The sequence below is a fragment of the Alternaria arbusti genome (assembly GCF_024043155.1).
Source record: "Alternaria arbusti strain BMP 1465 chromosome Unknown scaffold_15, whole genome shotgun sequence".
Lineage (NCBI taxonomy): Eukaryota > Fungi > Ascomycota > Dothideomycetes > Pleosporales > Pleosporaceae > Alternaria > Alternaria arbusti.
Genome location: NW_026249955.1, coordinates 231,736 through 258,946, shown reverse-complemented (window position 1 = coordinate 258,946; position 27,211 = coordinate 231,736). Strand labels below are relative to the sequence as shown.

The window sequence follows — 27,211 nt, the reverse complement described above, 5'->3', positions numbered from 1 at the left end:
ATGGCCGCCCCAGAACTGGTAGAACAGCAAGGCGTGCGCATAGCAGTCGAAGGTTGCGGCCATGGAGTGCTACACGAGATCTATGCGTCTGTCGCAAAAGCTTGCGAGCTGAAAGGCTGGCCAGATGTGGATCTCCTAATTATTGGCGGCGACTTCCAGGTACGTCAACCCTTCATAATGCTCATCCAGTGACTGACTTTGTAGGCTGTTCGAAACGCGTCCGATCTGAAGGCAGTATCGATGCCCTCCAAGTACTACGCCATGCACGACTTTCACGAGTACTACTCAGGCTTGCGCACAGCCCCGTATCTCACCATATTCATCGGCGGCAACCACGAAGCGAGCAACTACATGTGGGAGCTCTACTACGGTGGGTGGGCCGCACCAAAGATATACTACATGGGCGCAGCCAATGTGATAAGGCTGGGACCACTGCGCATTGCTGGTCTGTCTGGTATCTGGAAAGGCTACAACTACAAGAAGCCACACTATGAGCGCTTGCCCTACAACAGTGACGATGTTCGGAGCATCTATCATGTTCGAGAACTCGACGTGCGGAAACTGCTTCAAATACGGACGCAGGTTGACATTGGACTGAGCCATGACTGGCCGCGCGGTATGGAGTGGAAAGGCAATTACCGGCAGCTCTTTAGCTGGAAGCCGGACTTTGAGCAAGAGGCCAAGGACGGTACTCTTGGTAGTGTTGCTGCAAAGGTAGTCCTTGAGCGCCTGCGACCACCTCATTGGTTCAGCGCCCATATGCATGCTAAGTTTCCCGCCGTTTGGGACCACGCAGAAGTTCCGACTGCTCCGCCACCGCAAAAAGATGCTGATAGTGCTATCCCGCGAGTCGTAAACGACGGCGAGATTGATCTGGATGTATCAAACGAGGAGCCAATACCAGCACCTAAGAATGATGCCGAAATTGATCTTGACATGGATTTGGACGAGGACGAGGTGGTCCCTGTACCAGTCGCAGAGCCCAAGGAGCCTATACAACCTGCTGATATGGAGAGCGAGACTCAAGTTCCAGAAGACATTCGCAGCCTCTTGCCGGAATCATTCTCACGTCCGAAGGCTGAGACAGTACAGACCCTCCCCTTTCCTGAAGATATAACGAACAAGACGACCAACTTCCTCGCACTAGACAAGTGCTTGCCCAAACGGAGCTTCCTGCAATTGCTGGAAATACAACCACATACACCTGCGGAATTGCAACGGCCTCTGCGATTGCAGTATGACAAGGAGTGGCTTGCCATTACTCGTGTCTTCGCCGATCACCTTACTGTAGGGGATCCCTATGCGCAAGTCCCTGCAGACAAAGGCGATGCGGTCTACCGACCTCTTGTGGAGAAAGAGATAGCTTGGATCGAAGAGAACCTTGTTAGAGCTGACAAGATGATGATACCTGAGGATTTTACAGCAACTGCGCCGACATACGACCCCGCACTAGGCATACATGTCCAGGCTACCCCGCAAGAGTACAGTAACCCGCACACTCAGTCATTTTGCAACTTACTGCAGATCCCAAATGTGTTTCATGCGTCAGATGAAGAGCGGGCACAATTAGCGCAACGCGGTCCGAGACCGGAGCAACAGCGGTCCAATCGAGGCGGGGGAAGAGGCGGAGGTGGACATAGAGGGGGTGGGCGTGGCCAAGGGCATAGGGGACGTGGGAGGGGCGGAAGGGGTGGTCGTGGTCGGGGAAGATGGTGATGACTTAACCATATGCCTGAGCCGATACGAAAGTTTGAACGATGCAAAGGAAGTCGTCATCCGTCCAGCTTATCCAGAGCCGCACTACTCAAACTTCAAAACAGTCTAGCAGAGTGCGCAAATTTCGTGGACTTGCGATATGCTCCACGATACCAGTGTAGCCTCACGATGGCTCGATGGCCACGACATTGTATACATGACAAGTGCAATTGGTGCCCAAGACTAGCAAATTGCACACGCGGCTAGCGTCGTGTGTCCGCTTATATCTGCAACTTAACCTCGAAAAGTCGGCTCCGCTGCCCACTTGACATGACGGATGGCGCAGAAGTTTGGGGTCTACCGTTGTCACAGACCCACAAGGGTCCGGGCGCCGGACAGTTTGAATGAGGACCCTGCACGATGATGTCGACTAGCTGCCGAGTATGGCATTTCGAATACACCGCAAACCTAGGCGAGGCCTCTCGTTTGAAGCTTGTCCTGTTGTCGCAATCGTTCGCTGGCAAGCGGAGCCGGGCGGCGCTTTAGACAAGGCCGTGGTTTGGAAACTATAGCCAAAGTGGTGGCTGTAATATTGGATGGCTCTCGTCCTACGTCAGAGGCCCGGCCATACTCGCGATGGACGCAGCGGACCCGACGAGAACACCGCATGCGAGCTGCCGTCGTGCGGACACAGCTTCAATATAACTGCTGCGGATAAAGTGCTCAGGCTCGGTCTTGCCTCGCGACTGCCTGGGGATCGTGCTGATCGCAGGCATGTTAGGCGCAAGTTTATTTGACACGGCGAGCCGATATTCGCAAGCTGTGGCGAAAGGGTTGCGCGTGCTGAGCAAGAATACCCAAGGCTCACAAGGTCGCCGCTGTCGCGCTGCGCATGACTGGGCAGAGGCTGGAGGCGGCGGGTCGGATGCGCAATCCTGCCAGCAGTCGTGCGAAGACGTCCGTAATCTGGTTGACGCTTCCAAGCGGCTTGGGAGAGCCCTTACGGATATGTCAGTTCTGCGAGCGCTGCTATTTCCAGTACGCCCACCCATGGGACTGTGCGACTGGAGACTTGTCGCACGCGGTTACGCGCCCGTTATGGCCGCACGAAGACCGTGTGGCTGCCAGCAGAACGCTGTCCAGAACGTTTTGGTACGTCATACCCTGCCCTTAGCGCCGCCGTTATATGCATCGAGGCTTCGCGATCGGCGGGACAGACCCTGGATCGCACTGTAGCAAGTCCCTGGCCTCGTGTGCCGTCGACACACGGACCCCGTCCACCTGCTCGTCCACACACGCCCTGAGATATGTTTAAAAACCTTTCGCCGCCCTTGCATGCCTAGGCTTTGTTCATTACTTCGGCATATATCGTCTACCATCGCTTCGAGCTTTCACCCTTTCCACTCTCGCTACTACACTATTTCCGGTATCCGCAACTGCCTGCTCTCTTGGTATACTATATCCGGACATTGCCACATCGAAGTCTGGAACATATACCATAAGCCACGCTCGACACATCACGCGTAGATCATATCAGCCACCCAGCACTATATATCGATACTGGTGCTATAAAGATCTGCATCTCCCCACATCCATTCACACACAACGACCGTTCACCCACTCCAACACTTCACTACCACTATCGACGCAATGGCCTCTCGCTTTGTCGAAAACCTCGAAGAGGTCCCGATCAGTCACCCCCACCTCAACGTCTCACTGGACGACATCCTCGCAGAAGAGAGCCGCAAGAGGTCCTCTTCTCAGTCGTCCGCTAGCTCAGACCCTCGCCGGTCAGGCAGCAGCTCTACACCGAGTCCTACATCACCCACTGCCACCGAAAGCAAGCTCAAGCGCGCCTTCACTCTGGGCAGCAAGAAGGGTCGCCGAACCTCCTGATGAATGAAGTTCGACGCGCATCCATTTCATGCGTCAACACTCCACATGCCCATTACGAATAGCTATGAACAACGGTTATCAGACCATAACGACACCACCAAGACTTTCTCGACCAAGCGTTGGAAGAGAACAGTCATCGCCTGACGAGCGCCCAGCCGTCAGTCAGCCTCCGCCTAGCCGACACCCGGATGAATATTGAAACGTCATCACAACAACATCCATAGCGTGGTCGCTAGTGCCACGACAAGCACGCGCCCCATAACACACGCGCCCCATCGTCGTCATCCTTACACCGCCACAATGTGCGCTTTAGTGATGGAAAGTTACGATGGAATTAGTGCTTGGAATACCTGGTAGTGGAACGGAATTGTCGTTGACATTATCTTTGCCGGAAGATTTCTGTTTTCATACTAGCCGCGAATCGCAGCACACATGTACCTAATAATCATACACTTCTTCAACAACCATGTGCTTGATGCGATAGTCTGTCAATCTTGAGACATATGATGAATGCAGATAACTTGATCATGCTGGTCAGCCATCCAAAAGCAGTCCCACCCTCATCGCTATGTTGGCAGTACCGATGCCCACAGTAGTACTTGCACTCACTGGCACGTGTCCTTCTTATCTCGCCAGCTTGGATCGCAACTACTCAGCACTAACTGCGCAACTCCCTCTCTCAGAAGTCTAGAAGAGAGATGCATCTGGTAACCTTGACCGGTGCCAACTCTTCAAGCCCGGACGTCCTGTATCCGCCTCAACCACCTATTACTACCCACCTCCTCCTCCTCCTGGCGACCCATCACCAAGCAGACCTCAAGCCGCCATGACCACAACAACAGCCGCCTCCTTAATCGCGTCCCTAGAATCCCACCTTGCACCCACCTTGGTCTTCACATCCCCACCAACATCACCGAGTCAACCGTCACTCCATCTAATCGCCCAGGCTACCCTCACCAAGCTACGCAACATAGGCCCTGGCCGCGTGAAAGACATGCGTACTCTTGGCCACTCGAAACAAATCATCAGCCACATCCCCATTGCCGCCGCACCGCCGATCTGCAGCAAGATCAACGATACGATGCACTCGGCGGTCATAATGAACGGGGAGAAAGTCGCTGCGCTGAGCATGTTGCCTTCAGAGGGCAAGGAGGCGGCTAAAGAGCTGGCGAGGTGTGTGTGTAAGATGAAGTTCGTGGGCGGTTGTATTGGGATGAGTCGGAATATCAAGTTGAAAGAGGCGGAGTGGGAGGACCTTTGGGATGTGGCGGAGAGGTATCGAGTGCCGATTCTGTTGCGGGAGATGTGGCCGGTGGGATCGGAGGTATGCTGCTTTTCCGTTCTTCAGATATCAAGAGGAAGAGGAAGCATGTAGACTGACATGCGCAGATACCGGATTACCAACACAGTTTCCCTTCTTCGGTATACGCGCCTCTCCTGACACATATCCATTCGTCGCAAACTACGTCTCCTCTCCCGCTGTTACACCTCTACCTCAGCTGCGTCTTCGATCGCCACCCTGCTCTCCGTCTCATACTCGCGCATCCCGGCGCGCTACCCTCGCTCATTCCACGCATCGAGATGCTGCTCACCACTATCCCCTCTGCAGATAAACCGAAGCGAAGTTTCCTAGATGTCTGGCAACACAACATCTACCTCACGACAGCGGACGCACAAGACATGTCGAGTCTAAGAGCGCTACTGGAACGGATACCCGTAGACAGGGTGTTGTATGCGAGCAACTACCCGCTTGAAGAAAGAGGGAAAGAGTTGATGGAGGAACTCAGGGAGAGCGGGTTCTTGACACAGGTGGAGTGGGACAGAGTTGCGTGGGGGAACGCGGAAACGGTGTTTAATTTGAAAGGGGCAAACATGAAGGCAGGGAGGAGGTAAACTACGTCTGCAGTGTGCGACGACCTAAATTGCAAGTAGCGAAGACGTAGAAAACAGTCACCTGGCATGCGCAAAGGTCATTGATAGCTCATTCCTGTGCATTCATGATATGTGTATATGAACGCCCTGCCAAGTCATGACTCTCAGCCTGTGGTATCTTTCATGTCAAATCGTCGTCGTTGCCGCATTGCCGTGTCTCTTCGCTTGCTCGCTCGCTCGTGGGTATGTCGGGCGCTTATTTCTTGCCGGACTTCTTGATGCCCTGGGAGCCGGTGTTGAGCGGTCCCTTGCCCTTGCCGACCGTCTTGGCTAGGTCCTCACGCTGCTTCTTCTCTGTATATTGTCAGCACGTCTGTCCTTGTTCTTCGGGGCCGATCGTAGTATAGGCGTCGGAGAATGGGATCTAGGGCGTTACGCACCAGCAGCGAGCTTTTGCTTGTAGGCGAGGTCATCCTCGTCGAGCTCGACGGCCTTCTTCTTCTTCTGCTTGTTGTGGATGGGGTTTGTACCGGCTGTGGTATTCTGTCAGCCTTGACCCCGCTTCAGTTTGCGCAAAAGTTAGGGCGCTCACCTCCTTGTCCTGAAGGCATCTTGAAAAAATCGGTTGGCCTGGTAATCCGGTCTTCGGTGTGTAGGTGGGAGGGTGGAGAGATTTGGTCGGGCGTCGAAAACGTTAGGCGGTCGCGGGCGGTGGGAAAGGGTCTCGACGCCCGAAAAAGTGGGATGCGCACAGCCACAGAGCTGTGGCGGATGGTCACACGTGATCAATCACGTGTTGGTCCCAGAGCTGGGGAAGCTGGAGCTCAACTCAGCGCTGATGAGGCTCATCTAGCGACCCGGGATACCGCGGCATGTCATATGCACCTGTAACAGTTCATCACCGAAAACACATGCGCGTCGCGTGGTGTTGCCCGAGAACATCTTAGGGGCATATTGGCTTAGGCTCGTTCGTTTGTTGGCTCCCTGCGTGCCCATCTCTGGAGGATGCGATATGATGGTCACCGCCCGCAACCAATGTGCCGACCCACCCGAACTCCACAGCTGGCTATCAAGCGATGTTCTCTAGCATGATTCATGTGATACCTACTCTCCGTTCACAACATGAAGTCGTCCATAATGATCCGACGCTCTCTCTACGACTCGACTGTGGCATCAGCGCCACACATGCGCTTCTCAAGAACCACTCTCGCAGTTTTAAGCCTCAATTAATCACAAAATAAGAGAGCCCAGGCGGCAGCCAAAAGCTTTGCTTCGCTGCGTCTTCCTTGTCTCTGACTTGGCATGCTTGCGTCCACGAGGAAATTCTACCCATTATCGACATTGTCGCCGGCAAACCTAGCTACTCACGGGCTAGATGGCGCACTAAACACCATCTCGGCATGAGTCGGTCTCGCTTCTCCTCAAAACAACGGCGCCTCAACACTTAGCTCTATTACGCCCATTCGTGGAAAAACTCCACGACGCCTCTCCGTCCATCAGATGGACAAAATCTCTCCATTGACACTCCCGTCCCAAGCCCCAGATTCCCCAGATTCAGGGACTACGGAGAACGAAGTGCTAGGCGTGGATGCATTTGGCACTAGAGCAAGCTTTGGAGGCGGTCTGGGCATGTTGATTCGTGGTGATATTCTGGATAGAGGCGTCTGGTAGCGGCGTAGGCATCGGATCCTGGGTGCTGGAACTGGCGCTTCCCCGAGCCCATGGGGTTGACATGGGGCAAGATAGTAATCCATAGGGTGGCTTCTCATGTGGCATGTATATATGCCCATCGCAGTCTCCGCTGATTGCTCTCCACTCCAGAGCTCTACGAACCTCTCGCTGTATCCGTTGCGGAATTCGAGCTGGACGCCTTTGTCAATCGCTACCAAGTCGAGCGCTATTGTTACTTTCGTTTTGGGAGAAATCCTGAGTGACTACCGTCAAGATGGTCGACAAGACTAGGGTGTACAACTGGTACATCTCGCTCGTTGCAGCATCATGCATGGTGCTCTACGGTTACGATGCGTCCGTCTTCAACGCGTTGCAAAACTCGAAGCATTGGATTGCCTATTACAACAACCCCGGACCCAACATCATCGGCGCCATCAACACATCATACACAGTCGGTGCTGTCGTAGCTGGTTTCTTCATGGTACGTCACGTCTGTATATCATCAGTCCGCAAAACGTGTACTAACTTTGTTGTGTGCAGGCTGGACCCCTCGCTGATTTCGCTGGCCGTCGAGTTGGTATGGCTGCTGGATCTGTATGCGTCATCATCGCGACCATCATGCAAACATTCGCCCCCCGCGGACAAATCGGTGTCTTCATTGCTGGTCGTGTCCTCATCGGTATCGGACAAGGTCTCGCATTGACAGCTGGCTCTATCTACATCGGAGAACTTTCGCCCCCTGAGATCCGTGGAAAGATCATGTCATTCTGGCAGATGTTCTATTCCGTTGGCTCCTTTATCGCATACTGGATCTCCTTCGGCACCTCCAAGAACCCCCAGAAACTTGGCGAGTGGGACTGGAAGATGGTAGTCATTTTCCAGATGATGGTGCCTATCCTGATCCTCTCCCAAGTTTTCTTCATCCCGGAGTCGCCCCGTTGGTACGTCCAGAAGAACCGCAACTACGAAAAGGCTCGCCGCTCGCTTCGCCGTGTCCGTGCTACCGAGCAAGATGTCGAGGATGAGATCACCACAATCCGCGAGGCTATCGAATTCGAAGCCGAAGCAATCTCCTCCGGCTTCTCTGCTCTGTGGAAGGACAAGTCTGTCAGGAAGCGCATGTACATTGCGATGATTGTCAACGGTGGTCAGCAGATCACTGGACAGGGCACACTCAACTCTTACAGCTCCATCATCTACAAGAAGGTCTTCACGAGCGCCGACACCATCTCCCTGATCAACGCCTTGAACGCTACTTTCAGTATCATCTTCACCCTCAACGCTACCTGGACTGTCGACCGCTTTGGACGCAAGTTCCTGTTCATCGTCGGTGGTATCGGTATGGGCATTTGCATGCTTATCGCTGCTACTGTGGAGACACAGACACCTACTCTTCCCAGTGGAGCAAAGTCGGAGCCAGTTGGTATCGCGATCGTGTTCCTCATGTTCCTCTTCGCTCTCTTCTGTAAGTCACACCCTCTCAGTACCATCTCAACACCAACACGCACTAACAACTATCACAGACAAGCCATCCTGGGGCGCAACAGTATGGATCTTCACCGCCGAGATTTTCTCCATGAACATCCGTGCGCAAGCCGTAGGCATGTGCTCGCAAACCCAAAACGTCGTAAACTCCATCGTCCAGCAATTCTTCCCCGTCTTCCTCAAGAACGAGGGCTTCTACGCTTTCTACATGTTCGCCGCCATCAACATGCTGCTAGCCGCATTTGTCTGGTTCTTCGTTCCCGAGACTAAGAAGGTTAGTCTCGAGGAGATGGATGCCATCTTCGGTGGTCAGAACCATGTTGTTGAAGGCGCGGCCATTGAGGAGAAGGACCCGGCAAGGCACCACAGTGTTGTTGTGGACAATGACGCCAAGGGTGCTACTGAGAGGGTCGAGAGGGCTTGAATTGACGATTGATGACTCTTGTTTATGATTTGGTTGGTCCTCATGTTTGGGGAGTCAGATGTATATCATATGGTACTGATATAGCGTACCAAGGTTTAATGCTAAATCTTCCAGCCCACCAACACCAGGGTTGCCTTATTAATGAACCGTCACATATTTCTCTAGAAGATTTCTCTGCTACCATGGTCCAAATGAACATGACCTTTTGTACAGTATTCACTATGGCTCTCTAGAGAGTCTCTTTTCTCTTTCCCTTTCCCCACGCCACAGCGCCAACCCAACTCTTCACATAATCCAAAATGTCGAACGCAGGGGAAGCCGCAGACGCAGCTAGACCTTCCCTTCAAAGAGCCAACACATCCATCCTCTCTCAAAGTCTAGCATCTATACCATCTTCCCCAGCCCCCCTCGCTGCGCCACCAAACCCCTCCACAAGCAATCCACCACCACATACACCATCTTCAAACCCAACAGTTTCGAATCAACCCACAATCCAGGCTCAAACTGAACACACTACCTCTGCTCCCGCCCCTCTACCACCAGTCCATCCAAGTCCACCAACTCAGGCCCCAAACCCAACCATCACAACCACCACGACCACGACTACCACCGCACGCCCACCAGTCCAAATATCCCAACTCCCCCACCGCCAACACCCCACATCCTGGCAACCAGTCGCCGCACGCATCCACCACCGCGACGACGACGTGCGCAGTTACTGTGCACCAGGAAGTAACGGGTGGGTGGAATGGCAAGAGCGACGCGTCGCAGACAGTCAGGCCGAGATTGGCAGGATAGATTATAGCTGGGATGGAGGTGAGATTATCGATTATGCGGAGAGGACGAGGTTGAGGAAGTTGAGGAGGGTGAGGACGGCGGAGTGGATTGGTGGGTTGGGGGAGGGGCATGCGGAGGGGGAGAAGAAGGAGGGAGGGAGAGGGGGAGCTGAGGAGAAGGAGGAGAGTGGTGAGGAAGAGAAGGCGGATGTGGGGGATGGGGAAGAGAAGGCGAAAGTAGGAAATCGGGAAGGGATGGAGATACACGAGGAAGCGGAGATGCGGAAGGGCATCAACGGAGCGGAGACAGACTTTAAGACAGATTCTGCCGAAACAGTAAAGGAGAAGGTCTGGAAGGGGAAGGAGAGGGCGGTAGAGCAGGACTCGGAAGGTTCATGTTCTAGTTGCCTGGAGGCGCAGGGGAAGATAGAGGAGCAAGAAGGCGATGTCCCAAAAGAGTGCACGAGAGGGCAGAATGACGAAGACGATGATGAAATGTCACAGACATGCTTGGACAAATATCCTGAATGGGCAAGCAGTTGGAAACGGGTCGTGATGGCCTCTAGAGCACAGGCTGGCAGTCCTGCATATAGGGCAGCCGAGCAACGGCTCTCTGATACTAGACTCTCGTATCGTCGCGAGGACCAGATTCATGATTTGCGGCCTAAATCACATTGAATGAGCCAAAAAAAATGCGGATACGGGTGTATGTAGCCAGCAGAACAATGTATGACTGTTAGCTAATACCTGATTCATGCTATCAAAGATGAAGTAATGCCTGAGCAATCGCTAATATCAAGTCATTGGTGTGCGTTAAAATGGGTAGCGAGGTAATGGACTAGTGGATCATGCTGGGTTTGCTGCATTGCTGCGGGCGTCGTAAACCGAGGGCTTGTCCGGGTTGGTGCTGACCTATACATTAACATGATTAGCAGGACGAACTAAAGACCAAGGATTGAGTTGCTGCTTACAAATTCACGTTCTCCACCTTCGGTTACGATCAACCGACCTTCATATCCTGCTAAACTCCCGTTGGTACTGGCTAGATTTCCGCCGCGATCCTCATCGACTTGGTCCAACACGAATGTTGTGATCATAGACGCATTGAAAACAACCTCGTTTACGACTTCGATCCATAGACCTGCGTGCAGAGTGGTTCTGGCGAAGGTAAGAGTTCTGAGGGTGTCCTTGTGGCGGTCGACCAGTTCACACAGATCGCGCTCTCTGGCGTATACGCCTTCGAGTTTCAATGAGCGAAGCTTCGGCCATGTTGCTCCAAGACCGATGATGTCGACGATAGATTTTCCTTCTAGAATGGTGCCCCCATTCCACATCAACTCGTTAAGATACCTCCATTTCAGTATGCCAAAGGAGAGGTGCCGCAGCTCCTGGGCAGCCTCGAGGACTTTGGTCAGGTTCTCAAGCTGTCGTTCAGGAGAGGCAATCTCAATCGTAGGATGCGTTGTCTGACTCGGTATGTTGAGGATAGATAAGCTTATGTCTAGCTTAACCAAGTTTCGGAAAAGATGTTTGCCGGCATTCAGGTCGTTGGCGTCTGGGAAACTGAACATATTTAAAGAGAACTCGGTGCGAGGATGGTCTTCACGAGGTGTTTCGATGGTGAGCTGACGGATTCCGGTGTAATCTGACAAAAAGACGGCACCAACAAGTTGGCGGAAGGGATGATCCGAGTCAGTGGTGCGGTTGTCGGTGAGCGCGCCCGGGCGAGCTCCTCTTGGTAGCAAATCGCGCAGTGTCTTGACCTCCATAGGGATGGTGTGTTGATATGGCGAGTAAACGATGGAAGAGATGTTCTGCATGTTCTCAAGGCCTCGTGCGCATGATTGTAACAAGACGCCGTCCTCCTTCATGCTCTCTTGCTCCTTGTGAAGCTCTTGGTATCTTTTCCACCTGGTTCGCATTGCGTAGAAGGATCCTGATTGAAATTTGCCGCTAGCCTCTTCAGCTCGAGAGTAGTTGCGATGGTCTTTCGCGAGATGCCCATCGTATAGCGTTCCATCAAAGATGATCTCTCTTACATAGCCTGAGTATATCGAGTGTAGTGATACCTGTTCGTGTCATTAGCCCATATGCCCGTGCTCTATCTACTTGATACCAAACTGTGGTCTTGAGGCATACATGAGGCTAACATTGACTTCCTCATTACGAAAGATAGTGCGGGTACCTCCAGGGTTCGTTTTGAACTTACGTTTTGGAAGGCGCCCAGCGCTTGGTATCTTGCACAAGCAACGATACTGCGGAAGAGCGCAGGCGTAGCATTGTTTCGGAACGTTCTACTCACAGCTCTCGCGGATTTGACGTCGGCAGCGTGAAGGTAGTCGAAGATTTGGATTTGGAGTTCGGCTGGCAACTGCGTAAATTGGCTCATCTTGGGCGATAGTGACTGGTAGTATTTGGCTGCTAAAAGAGTCTCGATGTGTATGGCTGAACTTGACGTGCTCACAATGAGAAGCAGGTCTATCGATGTATCTAAAGGAATGGTGGTTGGGCTGAAGGAGTAAGGCTGAATGTGTTTGCTACCGAGTGAAGTAGGTGCATGTGGGCAGGCTAGGCTGCAGCTGCAGGGCGAGGACCAGAGTGGGGTCACCTATGAGAGGGCGCATGACGGCATGCTGCACATGGAATTTGTTCGCGATAGCCATTGCAAACGATGCTGTATTGATCACAGCGGACTTTGAAAAGTGAACGTCAGGGATTGATTGTTGCCCATCAATTGGGCAAAGTCACATGTCGCATTTTCGAAAGTGTCGTAGAACATTGTTCATTGTTTCCTCAACTTGCTGAGTGCAGCCATGACGCCCTCGCTCATGTTTTCCTCTTCTGCCTGCTTCCGCTTCACTGGTTTTGGAGCAGTGGGTTGAGTCTCATTGCCTCGTGGGACTGCACCCAACTCTGCCTCACGCATTGCTTCTTCATCGTCCTGGTTGAGATCTTCAGCGATGCGATGATCGGGTCGTTTGTCTGCATCCGACCCTGAAGTTGCAAAAGGAGCGGATCTCTCCAGCTTCAGTGCAAGAGGCCCGGCATCGTCCACCCTGCGATGTGCTGTATCATCAGCATCCGCTGTCGGCGGCATCTGGCTTTCGCCTTCTGCCATGGAGATGTCGCGTGACATGGTCGCTGCACCGCTGTCTTGACCGACGGTTCGTCGCGCTGCCTTCTTGACCCGAAAGGGCTCCCTGACGGCGTTGCACCATCGTTGAACCTTCTTGTCACCCCACCCTGCTATTAGGCCAATTTCCTCAGGCCCAGCGTTGATTGCAGTGCGGATGCTTCCAAAATTAGAGACTAAGCCTACTGCATCTGTCTTGTTGATGCTGCGTGGTACGGTGATGAATTCGACCATTTTCTCTGAATAAGTGCCTGCTTGCTGAGCGCGAATGCTGGTCGGTGCAGCGTTCTCGAATGTCTTGAAAAGTTCCAGATAGCGACCGGCTTCCGGTGCGCTCCAACATAGCATGACTGTGACGTTGTTGACTAATGACGTCTTGGATAGCTCTCTCAATGGATCTTCATGATTTTCAATATCGACCATGGTAAGGAGGATGCGCAGGCTGTACTGGCCCTTCAAGTCTCGGATGCGGTTGTAGATATACTCCGGATGCAGACGGTGGTACTTGAGCGACAGGAAGAGGGCACATGTTGTGGCACCGACGACATAGTCGGCGGGAATGTCAGAGTACTCCCATGCGACGGAGCGCACGCTGTTGAGGATGGGGTTGCCTTTCTGTCGCGGCGAGACCAGGATGGCGCTGGGGCCGGATCGCGATGGCAGAGCTTGGGGTTTCGGCTGCTGGATCTTGGGCGCATTGCTCGGCGCGGGTGGATTCGATGCCTCGGGGCGCGCAGTCGGCGCTGCACCAGGTGAGGCGGCCGCAGCAGAGGCACTGGCGCGCGGCCTATTGTCATCCATACCGACCAAAGAATGGCGGTGCCGGCATTGAAGAGCGGGCGAGCCTTTGTTGTCTGGTTGTCTTGTTGTTGCAGCGGCGATGAATGGTTGACACGCCCTAACACGAAAGGCGGTTTTAGATGGCGGACCATGGGCCCCGGCACGTCACGTGAGCAGTCGAGACAGCGCTGAGCCCAAACCGCCGGTCAACCCCATCATCTCCTTCACATCTTCGCACCCTCAGCCGCCCACAACCCTCCTGCGCATCCCGCCACGCCCACGCCCCGCCCCATCGCCCACAGCCCATCGTCGCCAGCGCCGCCGTCCGCTCTCTTCGCATGCGCACCATCGAGTAGCGCGCCCACCTTGCTGCCGCGGTCGACCCGCGCGGAGGACGCCAAGCGCTTCAGTACGAGCCCTCCTCTCACCCACCGCTGCACGCTCCACGCACGCCGACGAGCTCTCCCCTCTCGCTCCACCCCCGAAGACGGCCTCTATGTCGGATCACAGCGCGAAACGGCAACGTTTGGACTCGATAGGAAGATTCTCACCCGCCAGCCCGCCCTTTGACGTCGCTGCCAAGGCGAGCGGCCAGACGACAAAGACGCTCATTCACCCTCGAACGCCCACCTCGCCACCCTACTCGATGAATTCGCAATCCAATGGAGGCTTCCCCACGACAAACTCCGCCGTGTCGGACCGCTCACCGCAATCCTCCCTGCCCATGTCGACCTCGCTCTCTCAGTCGGCAACATCGGTATCCAACCAGCACCCCTTCCCGACCCCCGCGAGCACTGCCGGCTTCATGTCGAGCGCCAATATCGACAGCGATGGCGATGCGACGATGGAAGAGAGCGCGGACGATGACATAACGCGGTTGCGTCACCACAGGCTGTCCAACCACAACCGGCAAGCCGAATCGCCATACACCGAAGACGGCCGACTCAAAGCTGCCCAAGGCATTTGCGGCAGCCAATTGTTCAAACTCAGCAGCGAGAAGATTGAGATAGCACGGCCGCAACCCTCGCAAAATTTCATCTCACTCTACAGGCTCAACCCGCTCGCCAAATCTGTAGCCCGCAATGACCCGGTAACAGGCGAGAAGATTAACAAGCTTCGCAAGTCCTACGAGGGCCATATCAAGCAGATGCAGATCGCCGGCAAGCCAAAAGCGACTAAGATGGACGGCGTTTTCCGGGATCTGCTGCTAATGCCTGAAGAGATTTGGCAGTCGCAACATGTGCAGAACAGAGAGCCCGAGAAGCAGGGTCTGACAGCAGACGGCACAGCATTGAGTTCAAACCTCAGCAGACTTCTCGACGACGCCTTCGCAGGCACAGCTCCTGGACCTCTCCCCAACGCAGAAGCTGCCAAATACAAGGCCTATCTCGGCACAGACGATGCCGTAAAACCCAAACCACAGGAAATACCACCACAGCGAGCCACATCCTTCACATCCTCCGCACCAACACCGACCAACCATATGAACCGGGGTGCAGTAAGGCCAGAGCGATCAAGCTCGAAGCGCGGCTACACCGATGCCGCATTCCAAGGCTACGGCGAGGGCTTTGGAGACGACTATGCAGACTCCACCGGAGGCGAAGACACACCCGGCGGGAACATGGCGAACAAGCGACGAAAGCTCCAATTTGAACGAACATCACACTCGGTCGAAGTAGGCGGCGCACGACGATAGCGACGTCAGATTTTCCTTTCGCACATATCAACTTAGCAGCATCGGGGTTACGGATCTCTCTCCACAATCGGCGTTTAACGGAAAAATCGGTTCACGAAAGCAACGGCGACATTGAGCTCGACTGAACATGCTTCTCCACACCAACCCTCACTCACACACACACCAAACTATTCTTTATTGGCATAATGCGCGGCAGGAGTGAAGCGAGCGAGCGATCGATCGATCAAGCGAATTGGGATATGACGACCACGACATTCCTATACCTCTCCTATATATACGAGGAACCAGATTGGGGCGCCCAGGACGTTTTGAGTTTGTGTCTTTTTTTTTGTGTGTGTCTGCGCGCGCGCGCGAGTTCTGTCTCGAAGAAAGAAGGGGAGTCCTTTTTATTTTCCACTACAAATCTTTCGAAGTGTGCATATTTGGGCAGGCAGATCCCTCATGATACCCTTAGGATACCACGCAGCATATGTGGATACCTATATAAAACGAATCGAATCGTAAAGTATAAACATGTTGCGACTTTGCGTGGTGATGTGTTATATTCGATTGTATGTCCAGTTTCCTAAGAAGGTACTGATCCATGCCTTACACTCATTCCATCTTCTCTGAGAGCTCCGTGGTGAAGCAATCATGTAGTTCACCAATGACATCAGCACCAATACCCCAAAGAATGCAGCCCACGGGTACTTCGCTGTGACGAAATCCATGCTGAAGAATGCTGTTGTGAAAAGTAAAGGGAAGGCGACGTACTATGAGGGTCACGATTAGCTCTTGGTGAAGCTGTGTAAGAGCGATGGATCGGTATGGGGTGACTTACAACGGTCATCTTGGTGAGCATCTTCAGGTCGTCGCCTTGGGTGACTGCGGTCTTTGCTTGGAGGTTTCCTGTCTCTGTTTGGCTGAGACTAGAGACGGTGTGAAGCTGTGTAGTGTGGATTATCAGACCAGTGTGCGTACTTCGGCATGGCGTGTGGTATTGAACTTACGCTGTCGAGTTTGAACTTGAAGCGATCTCGCTTTGTAACGAGTATTTTGCGCAGTCGGTCTAGTTCTGCAACGTTTCGCACGATACTGCTAATGTATGTTGGCCAAATCGATCTTTCAGGTATGTAGCTGGTGAAGAGCGACAGCTCGGTGCGATGGAAAGTCTCCCAAGCGTCCACTATACCGCCGATGCTGTCAATGAAAACCTGTGTAGTTTCGATGACGTCGCTTATTGTCCTAGTGTTTGTTCTTTCGTCGTCGTCTTCGAAAACGCGTCGGATCCTTTGTGCCTTCAATGATGCTTAGTATTGGTCATTCGGAATACATCCGAGTATCTTACGTATTCGTCCATTCTCTTGTTGAAGGTTTCGACGAGTGCGCTGTACTCTGTGACTGCCTGTTCCGTCCGAAACTTCAGCTTGAGAAGAAAGTACTCCCTCGGGTCAAACCGCGGAGATATCATTGGAAATCTGCCACCACACGGAGGGTCGAGTCCATCTCCTTCCTGACACCCAGTAAAGTAAGTCTTGAAATGTTCCTCAGAGCCAAAGTAGGTGTCTACCAGACATAGCTCAGTCCAGAACCACTCATCAGCACCCCAGGAGAGTGAAGAAGTTTGCGCTTCGTGGTAGTAAAGATCTTCTCCGTCACTAGAATGATTTCTGAGTGGTAGAGGTTCGGTATTGCGGAGGCGTTTGCCGCCTATCAATCTTGAATCTTCAGTGCCCGCGAGTGGTCCGCGGCGCATTGCATGATATGGTATGTGAATCTCGAAGAAGAAGCCCCATGTCTTCGGGAGTCAGTGAATGAAATGTACGATATTCTTACACTTACTGTCGTTGCGCTGAATACAACTTCCCGTTTCAGATACCGATGTAAGAAGTCTCGGACGGTGACCGCTGATCGCTCCGCTACTGTTGCTGCCAAACCTACAGCTGCCGCAGATGTGAGATTAGGTATGAATCTGCGAAAGTCAAAACTCATGGTCGCGCTGATACACTCTTCTCGAGCCGACGATCGTACATTATCCGCTTTTCAGCCTTGTATGTCCTTCTCTGTCGTAGAATGAGCCAGCATTCATATTATTTGTAAGGTCAACGCACCTTCTCTTGCAATCGTACACAGAGCTCAGGAATGCGAACTGATCTTGAAAAAATAACGCAGTCGCTACAGGGCTTTCCAACAATCTTGAAACACCCTGCATGCTTTTGTCGGTCATCCACAAGCGCGACATTGTCGTCCATGCTGTATCTCTCTATGTCGTGCAGATAGGGACCGATCCTGCGTGGGGCCGCCGGAACAACTTCGTTCAAGAAGTCTCTCAAAACTTGCCATCGACGTGGGACAAGCTCGTCGAGAAGGATTTTGTCCCTTCCAGGCGATAGAAACCTTTCGATTATCTGAGCGCTTGTTTGACCTGGAGTACACAGCCTGAGATCATCTTCGGGACGGTGCTTCTTTTCTTGTCGATGAGTAAACTTCCCCCATGGGCCATTCGATTGATATATGTCATGATCCATAGGTTCTCGCTCTAGTGCTGAGTGTGGAGTGTCCGGATGGTGTCCACCAGAAAGCGGTTGTGAAGATGACAACCATCCCAGCGGGGCACCTCGCCGTCATCATAATGCGCGGGGCGAGTGACGAGGCTGAGTATCGCGAAGTCTCATAGGACAGTAGGAAAGCCATAATAGGGCGACGTGCATGCATCGAGGTCGGTGGCATGCTCAGCCTGAATGATTGGCGCGCTTACCCGATACGTGATTACGGGCAGTTAGAGTCAGCAGGTACGGACCCGAGGCCTGGCGCAAACCGTCCATCACCAACAACACTATTACGGATATTCGGCTTCAAAAATGGCGAGGGGAGATGACGGTGCCTGCTACTGCCCTTTGTCTTGCGTGGTTAGTTCAAGATATTGAAATGCCCATGATGCGGGCTGACTGGCCTGTACTACAGCAGGCAGACCAAATCTGCAAATCCCATCTTCACGATACGCAAGACTGGAACCAATGGAACAAATCAAATCGAAGAATCGAAGAAACAATCTGCTCTCCCAGAGCTTGTCATCCTGATATCCGAAAACGGGGCGACATAGTGTGGTTTTGCGTGAGTCGACGCCCACATATACTCTGTCTGATCCGAGCTGATCGTTGCAGAGTGAATGTGGCGACGGACCAATATCTTCTTGGCAAGAATACTGTACTTGTTGTAGCCATGTGAAGTGCTCTGCCTGTACAGTTGTAGAAACATGCGAGTAGGGTTTCAACGATAAATTGGCTATCGCGGAAAGACGTAGGGTTTACAGAAATGATCAGCGACTCAGGGACCAAGGCGTCAACCTATGGAGTACTGTTTTCGGTCTAACACAGTTTGTAACACCCATGTAGGCCAGCGAAGTCTTATATCATGTTCTTCAACGTTGCCGTTCATAATGTACATACCTCAATCTGACTCTATGACGATTTCTCTTCCTCAACAGGCTCCTTCTCCTTCTCCTCCATATCCATTCTCCTTCCCTCAACAGTAAAGTACAAACTCTTGCTCGCGCCCTCCAAAGCACCAGTAAGACTGCCACCAACACCCTGCAGCATATGCACAAGCTGAGCTCGGAGTCCGTCAATACCTCCAGCAATACCACCAACCCACTTCGTGCCGTCCACATCGAAGACCTTGCCCTCTACCCTCGCTCCCAAGAGCATCAGCTTCTGGAGTCCAGCTTGAACTGCTGGTTCGTAGTAGTCTGGGTTCGCTTTTCGGCTCGGAGCGGGGAAACCAGGCTTCGAAGGCGAGAGGATGGACAGGACGGTCTTGAGGTATTGCGGCGCAACGTCAGGGAAAGCTACAACAGCAAGGGGACCCGAGAGCAGAGGCTCCAGTTCCAACTTCAGCTTCCTGTTATTCGCAATTTCATATGCCCGTCTCGACAGACCGTGTGTGAAGCGCTCATCCGCTGCGTCATTACTCGTGTTCGGTATCTGGGCGCTCGTCGGTGTCCGCGGGTCTGTAGGATGTTGCGCATGATCCATTGTCGAAGTTTCCGGGTTGAAGAACTCGACGACGCGCAGTGCGCTTGCGAAGATATTCGTCTGGATGACCTGCATCTTAACCTCCTCTGCAAGCGTCTCTTGCCCGTTCTTCACTCTCTCGGCGTCCAGCTTGCGGAGGGCAATGGCTAGCTCCCGCCTTATGCTCATCCATTCTACTGCTTTGACATTGTTGTGCTGGAATATCAGGATCAGAGGCGAGGATCGGAGCAGCGATTGGTATTGGCGGTGGAGTTGGGTTTTGCGGACCTCCGGTGGCTTGTGAGAGGGTGGTTGCGTGGGTGGGTATCGTAGTACGGGCGGTGCGGCTTTGTATGTCTGCTGGATTGGGGGTGCGGGGGTGGTCGCTGCTACTGTGGCGTAGGTTGCGATTGCGGGTACAGAGATGGGGTGGGTTGGGTTCGAGGTGCAGGCGCGGAGGGCGCGTGGCCTGATGCGTATCCGTGGAGGCATTCTGAATGTCGGTTAGTACCTTCTGAAGGGACACTGGCCCAGTAAAGGAATCGGTAGGCTTACGTGAGATGTGGTCGGGGAGCAATTGAGAGATGGGTTCAATGTCCAAATATTTCCATGCGCTTTGAGATTCGAGGTGGTCTGTGCTCGTCATGTTGGAGGCAGATCTCCCGCTGTCGTCCAGCATTTACGAAACATACAACATTTTCACTCTCCCTTTTTCGTCTAATAGTGACTGGGCGATTGTAAGATCTTTGCGTGCTTTTGATCAAACATCGTCATTGTTGTGCGCGCATGGCGGCGTATATTCGTAGAGCTGCATGGCAATCGCGATCAAAGCGAACACCAATACAAGGCTTTCGACATGCTAGGTTTATAGCTGTAAGTCGTCTCAATCAAGTTTCATGTTCTTGGTGGCAAGGCTAATGTTTGAGTTAGACCGGCTCAAGAACTCGATTATCCAAATTCTGGGCACCAACGGGTGGGATATCACCCCAGGACGGCGAGCAAGGTAAGGATAAGGGGAGCGACTATCACATCATGATTAACACATCTTCAGATGAGTCTCACTCTCTTCTCGTTAGGGGTGGCTTTCTCCGTCAGGTATACATCTACAACCTATTGACTTTTAGCACTTGTCTCATCATGCGCAGGCACATTCAGGAGTCTTTCATCTCCTACCCCTAGGTTTACGCGTTCAAAATAAGCTTGAATCGCTAATCGACAAGCACATGAGCTCGATTGGTGCTTCGAAACTTTCGCTCTCTTCCATCACCACGGAATCGTTATGGCGGCAGTCCGGTCGCTACTCCGCAAACTCTGAACTCCTGCGCATCAAAGACAGAAGAGAATCTGGCTTCTTACTATCGCCAACTCATGAGGAAGAGATCACCGCACTTGTAGCCAGTATGGTACATTCATATAAGGATCTGCCACAGAGGCTGTATCAGATCGGACGCAAATACCGCGACGAACGAAGACCAAGACAAGGACTATTACGGGCCAAGGAATTCATGATGAAAGATCTCTACACATTCGATCACTCAACAGAAGCCGCGCTCAAGACTTACGAAGAAGTACGGGAAGCATACAACAATCTGTTCAATGAGCTTCGACTGCCATATCTAGTCGCCGATGCCGACTCCGGTAACATGGGAGGCAAACTGAGCCACGAGTATCATTTTGTATCCCCCAAAGGTGAGGACAATGTGTGGTCTTGCAACTCATGCGACTACGTCGCCAACGAGGAGCTTGTGGAAAAGAGCGGCCAAGCCGTAGCGTCATGTACCGACAGCTGGCTGGCATACACAGGTATAAGCGTCGATAAAAAGACAAAGATCAACGTGTGGATACCACGTCCATCCGAGAGTGAGACGGATGTAAGACAGAGATATGAGCATGTCAATCTTCACGCTGTCAAGAAAGCACTCCCAGAGGAGATCGAGCTGGACACCGGCATCGAATCCTCATCACTCGCTTCTATGCTCCGAAAGGGCAAAAATACCATTGACCTCTTCGACCCCTCCCTTGCCTTCGACAAGAATGATAGGTCACTCTCAAATCCTCTGTCTTCCAAACTAAATCTCACGCCCGTCGGAACTGGCGATTCATGTCCTCGCTGCTCGGACGGAAAACTCGACGTCCAGAAAGCCATCGAAGTAGGCCACACCTTCCACCTCGGCACCCGGTACAGCAAGCCCCTCAACGCAGTCGTTGCCTTGCCAGACCAAAACCTCTCCTCTCCAATACAAATGGGCTGCCACGGTATCGGCGTTTCGCGCATCATCGGAGCTGTCGCATCACTGCTCTCAGACGCTCAAGGGCTGAACTGGCCAAGGGCGATAGCACCCTATGAAGCCGTCATCCTCACATATCCAAAGGTTGATGAGAGCGACGCGGCAGAAGTGTACGACGCGATCTACGGTGAAGGTCGGTATGGAGATGTGGATCTAGTGTTGGATGATCGAGTAGCAAAGAGCTTAGGGTGGAAGTTGAAGGATGCAGAATTGATTGGATATCCTGTCGTCGTTGTGTTAGGCAGAGGCTGGACAGATAGGAGAGAAGTAGAGGTACAATGCCGGAGGTTAGGGTTCAAGAAGGATGTTGGTTTGGGTGAACTCAGGCAAGAGGTCTTGGGATTGCTGGATCAGTTGTAGTATACCTGTACAAGTAAGGCTTATCTGATTTCACAACAGGGCTGCGCAAAACCACATGATCGTCTTTGCACAAAAGCCTAGGTGCAGATCATATCGATGCTATAAATACATGCTCTAGCCCATGTAGATCTTGGAAGATCTCGTTCGTTCTACTGTTGTTCCAGAATATGCAGCTAAGGCATGCTGATGCATCCAAAACACCGCGCTAGTACGTCAGCTCTATACCCCAAGCGCCTACATCTACGCCTTATTGACAGATCACTTCAGATAACTCCTACAGTATCCTGCGTACGACATATTCTCTCCACCGCACGCCGAGCGCCATCTCATTGTAGCCAACCGCGATGAACGAGTCTTCCATCCCCATCGTGCCCATCCTGCAAGCGATCGCAACGATTGCGCCAGCAATATACACGGGTATACCAGCCTCAAAACCCGTCCCAATTGTCCGCTAACAATGTGATCCACCAGGCTTCACTTTCGCATACAGTCATGTCGTCATGCCACCCCTCATCACGCATGCCCCACCAAAACTCCTAGCAAAGCAATGGCTTCAAGCCTACCAATTCGCACCTATTTTCGTCGCGCCTCTCATCTTATCCGGCGCTTCAACTAACGTTCTCCTCGCTTACCTTTGCAATGATCAATCTTCTTCCGCAAGGCTCCTGTACGCTGTTGCAGGACTTGTAAATGCTAGTATCATCCCGTACACAGCCCTGTACATGGAGCCTGGGGTGAACGGCGCGGGAAAGTGGAAAGCACAAGAGATATTACGTGATGAGAGCGTTGTGCTGAAGGGTGCTGGTCAGGGTACAGATAAAGATACGGCGAGTGAAGCCGCGAAGAAGTGGGCTGAGAAAGTGGATATGAAGACCATTGCTGAGACGTGGGCGAGGACGAATGCGTGGCGTTATGTTATCACCGCGGTTGCTACTGTAATCAGTGCAACGGCTACGGTTATGCAGCATTAGGATAACTCGTTTATGGTATCCTTCTCCGATTCATTCTATCAACTCCATTCTCCACCACAACCTCCGCATCAATAACCCCAAGCACTCACCCGATACTTCTCCACCGCCTCCATCGCCTCATCCTTCCTATACTCCCTCCCCGGCCACCCAAACCTGCGATAAATCCTCTTGTATACCTTCACATGCCCCTCGTCATGCTCGTCCATCGACGGATCCGCCGTTTCAGGCACCGGTCCATCATCCTCCACCTCAGGCACGCCCTCATAGAATTCGCCTCTTACGGGTACGCAATCCAACCTCCGGAGCTTGTCTTTCATGTTATCGAAGAAGTCTTCTATCCATACGCCAGAGACGAGGTTGCAGCGGACTATGTCTTCGTGGATGATGCCTTTGTGTACGTCGAGGAGGAGGATCCGTCCGCCGGATTCGTAGCCCATGGATAGGAGGAGGATGTCTTTCATGTCGACGTCGTCGGGGTCGTCGCCGAAGTCTTCTTCTTCGTCGGAACTGTAACCTTCGTCATGCGGTGCGTTCTCGTTGTCGCTATTGGTGTCTTCGTCTTCGCTGTTCTCTTCATCCTCGTTGGTGTTGTTCTGTTCATCTTCATTCGTGTCGTTGTTCTCCTCTTCACCCTCCTCGTCATCCTGCTCCTGCTGCTCTTCTTCTTCCCTTTTCCGCTCCTCCATCTCTTCAATGCAAACTTTGAGCCCGTCTTCTCCATACGATACATCATAGCGCTCGAAGTCCTCTTTCGTGTATGTGGAGTAATCTACTACGTCGCTCTTGTAGTGAATGTTCGTGATCATCTCGCCGGCCTCAGCCTCATCAATGTATGGTAAATGCTTCATGACCTCAATGACAACATGCGATTTGTCCAGACACTTTGTCGCCTCCGCAGTAATGTTCGGCCAACCACCCAGAGGCGGATGTTTCAAAGCTGAACATGGTATGTAGAGAGTGGTCAAAAAGGTGTAATAGTCGTTCATTATGGCGGCTAATTGGGTGGGTGGAAGTCGTGGGCGCTTGTGGGATGCCATGTTGAAATCGACTTCTGCCAACTCCTTGCGTTGAGGGTTGGAGCGAGGAACATGGTACTTTAGTAGACATCTCGCTGTGCCGCTGGTAGAGAAGAGGTTAGCACGTTCGAGGTTGCCGCCTAATGCACAGACGCGATGCCAACTTAACCGACGACAACAACTCGTATTGATACTTGGCGACATGTTCAGTAGCTCACTAATCGTTAATTTCCTGTGAAATTGGTCAAGATAGATGCCTTTGCCAGGCTGCAAGACCTCAAAAGCAGACGTCAATAGCTCTGGAAGCGGGTAAATGCAGATTCGCATTCTGTATCTCGATATTGCGACAAATATATTACACGTACTCTTCCAGGCATGGATATACAACTGTAAAGGCATGTCTCGCTGAGTTATCATACATTCGGACTATATTGTACACATGCATCGACGCATATCCGGTAATAGACAAGCAGCTGGCGTACCTGTAGCCAGGAGCAAAAGCAATCATGAATGTTGTGATCGACGACGCATGGCTCGGTTGGGACGTTTGGGATATATTATCCTTGCAGATGGGGCGGACGATTCCCCTGGCTCCTTAGAAGAGTCAGAAGACTGCATCTCAGATTCCTCACGAGGTTTCGGTTGAGGGGCGTCGGACGCTTCTGAATCGTTTTGCGTGATGCTCGACATGAACCTGTCCGTGTCCGATTCGAAGAATTCGTTTAAAGCAGATGGCTTCTCCGCCTGGCCATCCGCAGCAGAACGGCGTGCACGAGTTGTGCGTCCGCTGTGCTGCTCTGATGTTGACGCATCTGCGGTATCGGCCGTTTGCCATACGGTGTTATGCGAGTTGAGAATATCTCTTTCTAGTGATTCAACATCCTTGGTGCGCACTTGTATGTTCTTTTCATCTTCCATCTCTGTGGTGGCTGCGTCTGCAAGATGGGATTCCTTCGGCGAGTCTGAGCGTCTTTGGACTGGCTTATCGTTGTTCATACCAGTCTCTAGTAGAGGCTCTGCTTTCTCTAGTACAGTGTCTACTATCTCCAGTGCAGGATCTGTCTCTTGTGGTGTAGGATTTGCTTTCGTTGCCGTCGCAGCTTTCGGCTCTGGTGAAACACTCACCGGTGCCTGTGTTGTCTCTCGACTAAGTTTGATTGGAACCTTTGAATTGGTCTTGCGATATGTCTTCTCCTGTTCTTCTCCTTGACTGAGGCCTCGAAGCTTTGCTTGCAGGCGGAGAAGCCTCACTGTTTCTCTCGATTCGTCTTTTACCAAACCAGCATTTACCTGGTACCGTACCATTCGCTTCAACCTATGCGCAAACGTTCCCTCAAAGTCTCTCGTTTCGCTTATTCTGATGCTGTCGGCGCATTTTCGTACCGCCCTGTCCCATGCTATTCTCATGATGCGTTTCTCACTGCTTTTCAAGCCCTCAGGTGATTCCATTTCTGCTGGAAACTTCATCGATGCGACAAACTTATCTGCTTGTTCCTCCGGCGATAGTTTGGTGCCTCGGGTGACTACCTTGTCCTGGTTCTCGGCGTGAGATGCTGGCAAATCTTGGCGTTTAGAGACTGTTTTCTTGTCATCGTGTTCCAAGACATCATTTGATAGGTAGCCTTCTTTCGATAGCTTGTTGGCAGCTACGACCGCGCGTCGTTGCATTTTTGAATCTGATGCCTGATTGGAATTCTGCGATGGTGCTTTTTCCTTCGAGGCTGGATTTTGGCGTTGCGCGTCTTGTCTATCAAGTCGTCTCAGATCCTTTGCGTCACTCGGGTGACCATTCGTGCGATATTCGATCACGGAATCGGCTAGATTTTTCGAGGCCTCCGCATGTGTGAGCGCAACGCTGCTTTTCTTCTTAGTTTGAGGCTGAACTGTTCCCGAGTGTCCATCGTGTATTTGACTTTTGGTGGATATATTGTCTTCTTGCGCCTCCTTTCTAGGCCGATCTGCCACCTGTTTTTCCGCCAGTTTTGCTGCTTCTTTCGCTGCCAGTGCTGCCTGATTGGCCTCCAGCTGGGCTTTTCTAGTGTAGGCAGGTTGGTTCGTCATATAATCAGAGTACTGTAGCGCCGCAAGCCTTTTACTGTCCAGACGATCCTGGGCCGTAATCTGCTCTTCTAATCCCTTGTGACTATCGAGCTTGATTCCGGTGACAACTTCCTTGACGGTTTCGATGTTGTTTCCAGAGTCCAAGTAGATAGCACCAAGAACAGCTTCGAAGGCCTCGGCAACATGATTAAATGTGGAGGGTTGCCGATCGTGAAGAAGCAGATTGTCGTTTATACCGAGTGCGTATCCTTTCTTACCCAAACCAACTCTGCTTTCTACATCCGGCTGCATCAAAGTGTATTCCGCTATTCGCTGTATTAGCTTAAGCAACAGAGCTATTTGCAGTACATACCAGTGGTATTTCCTGTCTTGAACCAAACATCGCATAGAGCTAAAGAGATAACTCGATCACCGAGCAATGCCAGGCGGTTGTTTTTGTCTATGTGATGAACGACCCCATTGAAATAAAGCGGTGTAGTCGCCGAAGTGGTCTTGAGCGCTTCGATGCAAATCATCTTGTCTTTGAACTTGTAGCCCATGATCCCTTCAATACGGCCCACTCTCGCTGCAGCGTCAAGCAGATCATGATAGGCGTACGGTGGGGGCATATGCCAATGCAACCGCTGGGCCTCAAGCGCCAGGTAAACTTGATCTCTCCGATCAAAAAGGTCGGGTACACGAGCTTTTCGACCGAAATGTTCAGGTAGCGGGCTGCGCGTCCCATATAACAACCTTGCAATTTTCCACATGTTTTCTGGTCGACGATCGTAGCCTAAGAAAACCCTCAAATGGTTTGTGAATGTGTCGGAGCGGCCAAAGAGCTTTGAAGTTAGATGATGACGAAAACGCCTCAACCGCAGAAAAGGTTTCCGCGGCGTCATGACAGAAGCACGCAGCCTATACTACGGAACGACTGGAGTATGTCAGCAAAGTGCTCTGTTTGGTACGCGACATCCTGATTGGACCACAGGACACGCGCCACACGGTGCGTACCAGCGCAACGTCAACATATAAACGAACGGCCCATGACCAATTGCCTGGAATTGGGAGTTTGGGGAGAGATACGCTCAATGTAGGTGAGCTCGGCACTTGATT

The 27,211-nt window shown here is 52.3% G+C and overlaps 14 protein-coding genes across 14 annotated transcripts; 7 read left to right on the top strand and 7 right to left on the bottom strand.

Annotated features, from left to right (window-relative positions):
• Positions 1–1,716, top strand: J4E86_008943 (uncharacterized protein; the record flags this gene model as incomplete). Its single annotated transcript, XM_051449451.1, has 2 exons — positions 1–159; positions 205–1,716. The coding sequence occupies 2 exons, from the start codon at positions 1–3 to the stop codon at positions 1,714–1,716; spliced, it is 1,671 nt and encodes a 556-aa protein (XP_051299305.1).
• A 1,629-nt stretch (positions 1,717–3,345) lies between these two features.
• On the top strand, positions 3,346–3,591 carry J4E86_008942 (uncharacterized protein; the record flags this gene model as incomplete). Its single annotated transcript, XM_051449450.1, has 1 exon — positions 3,346–3,591. The coding sequence occupies one exon, from the start codon at positions 3,346–3,348 to the stop codon at positions 3,589–3,591; it is 246 nt and encodes an 81-aa protein (XP_051299304.1).
• Positions 3,592–4,417: 826 nt separating this feature from the next.
• On the top strand, positions 4,418–5,484 carry J4E86_008941 (uncharacterized protein; the record flags this gene model as incomplete). Its single annotated transcript, XM_051449449.1, has 2 exons — positions 4,418–4,915; positions 4,981–5,484. 2 exons carry the CDS (start codon positions 4,418–4,420, stop codon positions 5,482–5,484), a joined length of 1,002 nt encoding a protein of 333 aa, XP_051299303.1.
• A 235-nt stretch (positions 5,485–5,719) lies between these two features.
• On the bottom strand, positions 5,720–6,074 carry J4E86_008940 (uncharacterized protein; the record flags this gene model as incomplete). Its single annotated transcript, XM_051449448.1, has 3 exons — positions 5,720–5,817; positions 5,904–5,996; positions 6,056–6,074. 3 exons carry the CDS (start codon positions 6,072–6,074, stop codon positions 5,720–5,722), a joined length of 210 nt encoding a protein of 69 aa, XP_051299302.1.
• Positions 6,075–7,408: 1,334 nt separating this feature from the next.
• On the top strand, positions 7,409–9,043 carry J4E86_008939 (uncharacterized protein; the record flags this gene model as incomplete). The annotated part of the gene is made up of 3 exons (XM_051449447.1): positions 7,409–7,615; positions 7,675–8,599; positions 8,658–9,043. The coding sequence occupies 3 exons, from the start codon at positions 7,409–7,411 to the stop codon at positions 9,041–9,043; spliced, it is 1,518 nt and encodes a 505-aa protein (XP_051299301.1).
• Positions 9,044–10,665: 1,622 nt separating this feature from the next.
• J4E86_008938 (uncharacterized protein) lies at positions 10,666–12,208 on the bottom strand (the record flags this gene model as incomplete). Its single annotated transcript, XM_051449446.1, has 3 exons — positions 10,666–10,731; positions 10,791–11,888; positions 12,029–12,208. The coding sequence occupies 3 exons, from the start codon at positions 12,206–12,208 to the stop codon at positions 10,666–10,668; spliced, it is 1,344 nt and encodes a 447-aa protein (XP_051299300.1).
• Positions 12,209–12,601: 393 nt separating this feature from the next.
• Positions 12,602–13,753, bottom strand: J4E86_008937 (uncharacterized protein; the record flags this gene model as incomplete). Its single annotated transcript, XM_051449445.1, has 1 exon — positions 12,602–13,753. The coding sequence occupies one exon, from the start codon at positions 13,751–13,753 to the stop codon at positions 12,602–12,604; it is 1,152 nt and encodes a 383-aa protein (XP_051299299.1).
• Positions 13,754–14,228: 475 nt separating this feature from the next.
• On the top strand, positions 14,229–15,428 carry J4E86_008936 (uncharacterized protein; the record flags this gene model as incomplete). Its single annotated transcript, XM_051449444.1, has 1 exon — positions 14,229–15,428. One exon carries the CDS (start codon positions 14,229–14,231, stop codon positions 15,426–15,428), a length of 1,200 nt encoding a protein of 399 aa, XP_051299298.1.
• Positions 15,429–16,022: 594 nt separating this feature from the next.
• On the bottom strand, positions 16,023–17,163 carry J4E86_008935 (uncharacterized protein; the record flags this gene model as incomplete). Its single annotated transcript, XM_051449443.1, has 4 exons — positions 16,023–16,139; positions 16,249–16,336; positions 16,389–16,705; positions 16,756–17,163. 4 exons carry the CDS (start codon positions 17,161–17,163, stop codon positions 16,023–16,025), a joined length of 930 nt encoding a protein of 309 aa, XP_051299297.1.
• Positions 17,164–18,868: 1,705 nt separating this feature from the next.
• Positions 18,869–19,912, bottom strand: J4E86_008934 (uncharacterized protein; the record flags this gene model as incomplete). Its single annotated transcript, XM_051449442.1, has 1 exon — positions 18,869–19,912. The coding sequence occupies one exon, from the start codon at positions 19,910–19,912 to the stop codon at positions 18,869–18,871; it is 1,044 nt and encodes a 347-aa protein (XP_051299296.1).
• Positions 19,913–20,820: 908 nt separating this feature from the next.
• Positions 20,821–22,068, top strand: J4E86_008933 (uncharacterized protein; the record flags this gene model as incomplete). Its single annotated transcript, XM_051449441.1, has 1 exon — positions 20,821–22,068. The coding sequence occupies one exon, from the start codon at positions 20,821–20,823 to the stop codon at positions 22,066–22,068; it is 1,248 nt and encodes a 415-aa protein (XP_051299295.1).
• Positions 22,069–22,412: 344 nt separating this feature from the next.
• J4E86_008932 (uncharacterized protein) lies at positions 22,413–23,039 on the top strand (the record flags this gene model as incomplete). The annotated part of the gene is made up of 2 exons (XM_051449440.1): positions 22,413–22,485; positions 22,609–23,039. 2 exons carry the CDS (start codon positions 22,413–22,415, stop codon positions 23,037–23,039), a joined length of 504 nt encoding a protein of 167 aa, XP_051299294.1.
• Positions 23,040–23,107: 68 nt separating this feature from the next.
• Positions 23,108–24,025, bottom strand: J4E86_008931 (uncharacterized protein; the record flags this gene model as incomplete). The annotated part of the gene is made up of 1 exon (XM_051449439.1): positions 23,108–24,025. The coding sequence occupies one exon, from the start codon at positions 24,023–24,025 to the stop codon at positions 23,108–23,110; it is 918 nt and encodes a 305-aa protein (XP_051299293.1).
• A 534-nt stretch (positions 24,026–24,559) lies between these two features.
• J4E86_008930 (uncharacterized protein) lies at positions 24,560–26,407 on the bottom strand (the record flags this gene model as incomplete). The annotated part of the gene is made up of 1 exon (XM_051449438.1): positions 24,560–26,407. One exon carries the CDS (start codon positions 26,405–26,407, stop codon positions 24,560–24,562), a length of 1,848 nt encoding a protein of 615 aa, XP_051299292.1.
• Between the last annotated feature and the right edge of the window lie 804 nt (positions 26,408–27,211).